This window comes from Nannospalax galili, unplaced genomic scaffold (genome assembly GCF_000622305.1).
Source record: "Nannospalax galili isolate Female #2095 unplaced genomic scaffold, S.galili_v1.0 scaffold2025, whole genome shotgun sequence".
NCBI classification, from domain to species: domain Eukaryota; kingdom Metazoa; phylum Chordata; class Mammalia; order Rodentia; family Spalacidae; genus Nannospalax; species Nannospalax galili.
The window spans coordinates 7,911-9,739 of record NW_008352641.1 but is presented as its reverse complement, the minus strand read 5'-3'; the positions used below and the strand labels follow the sequence as shown (position 1 = coordinate 9,739).

Here is a 1,829-nt window from a genome sequence, read left to right as displayed (position 1 = left end):
TAGCCCCAGCTGGCTTGGAACTCACCAGGAACCAGGGTGGACTTACAGAGATCCGCCTCCCTTTGCCTCCCGAGTGTGAGTGCTGGGATTAAAGGCATGCGCCACCATGCTCGGCTGGATTCGTATTTTTTATTACTGCTTTAAGATTACTCCTATCCCTTTCCTTTTTTTTAGTGTGTGTGTACATGTGCCGAGGTCGACATCAAGTGTCTTCTCTCCTCACCTTGTCTTTTTGAGACAGGATCTTTCACTGAACTCAGTACTCATTGGCCAGCGAGCTCTAGGGATCTGCCTGTCCCCATCCCCCTGTGTGAGGGTTACAGATGTACATGACTTTGCCTGGCCTCTTTTATGTGGGTGTCGGGGATCTGAACTCGGGTCCTCTTGCTTACACTGCAGATACTTTACCATCTGAGCCATCGTCTGGACCAGCCCTTTGCACCTTTCTTCCTGTTATCTTCCTGTTTGTTATTTATCTTCTGTGAACCAGAAAACCAGATAAAGCAATTTTTAAAAATTTATTTGTAGCTGCCAAAAGAATGAAGGTGAAAGGTGCTGCCTTCTGTAACTGTGCGTGAACTTTGATACTGGTCCTCAGTGTCTGAATGTAGCTCATGCTCTTGTGAAATCTAATAAACGATGATGGCTTTAACCACCAGACTTTCAGTATAGTTATACAAGTTGGTAAAATGCTAATTTTCTGCAGATTTAATCTAGGAAAAATTGCATGTGAAAGTATGAAAAACATTTTATTAATTGATGTATTTAATTATGCATGTTTTAAGTTTAAATTTTTTTGACTATTTCATACATGCATACATACAGTGTACTGTCGTCATACTCACTCCTAAGTGTCCTCTCTGGCTGACCCCCTTCTTGCCAACTAGTTCCCCTCCTACTTTCATGTTTTTTCTTTTAGACACACTGAGTTTAATCAGAGTTGCTTGTATGAACATTACTAGGGGGTTATTTACTGGAGCATGGTAAGTAAGCATTTACTTACCAGTGGCTACACCACTAAAGAAAATGACTCCCCTTCCCTTGGCAACCATCGATGATGCTATAATCTTCCTATCTAAGTTTATTTTTCTAGGGCCTTGTATGTGTTAGGCGACTGCTATATCATCGAACTACATCTCCAAACATTGTGTTTTGAGGTGTGGTTTTACTGTGAAGTTTCAGGCTCACCTGAATTTGCTGTTGTCCCAGGTTGACCTCAGTCTGGAACCCTCCTGTCCCTGCCCCCCAGGTGCTAGGATGACTGGTGTGCACTACCACATATCTGGGTTTGAAATACTTTCTCTTAACTTTTGGTGGTTTTCTTTTTGCCTTTTCGTAGTTGAAAGAACAGATTTTGCAGGCTGAACAAACTTACAGCTCTGCACTGGAAGGAATGAAGGTGGAAATCTCCCAGCTAACTCAGGAGTTACATCAGCGGGATATCACCATTGCTTCTGCCAAGTGTTCTTCTTCAGACATGGAAAAGCAGCTGAAAGCAGAGATGCAGAAGGCAGAAGAGAAAGCTGTGGAGCATAAGGTCAGGGCCAACCAAGCTCTCGATGTTTGTCTGTCTGTTTTCCCATTCATCATGATCCCTGTTTTTGGAGATTGAATTGATTAAAGGTATAGTTTCCACAATATTTAATTCTGTGAGCTTTTATTAGCCGTCTGCTTTGGGCTGAGGATGTGCTGGTTAGCAAGCACTGTGGTGAGGGTGGCTGGGAGGGAAGAGCAGACACAGACAAGTGAAGTGACTATGCCAGTTGTGTGTGGGCAAGGCACTGGGAGTGCTCCCGAGGAGTTCCAGATCTAGACCACTCCATGCAGAG

At 43.6% G+C, this 1,829-nt stretch overlaps 1 protein-coding gene across 1 annotated transcript in view; it reads left to right on the top strand.

Moving 5' to 3' along the window:
- Window positions 1-1,537, top strand: part of Cep63 (centrosomal protein 63) — a gene marked incomplete at its 3' end in the record, with an annotated part of 37,506 nt that extends 35,969 nt beyond the window's left edge. The window contains 1 exon segment of the mRNA XM_008849575.1: window positions 1,340-1,537. Coding sequence (XP_008847797.1) covers window positions 1,340-1,537 — 198 coding nt within the window.
- Window positions 1,538-1,829: the final 292 nt, after the last annotated feature.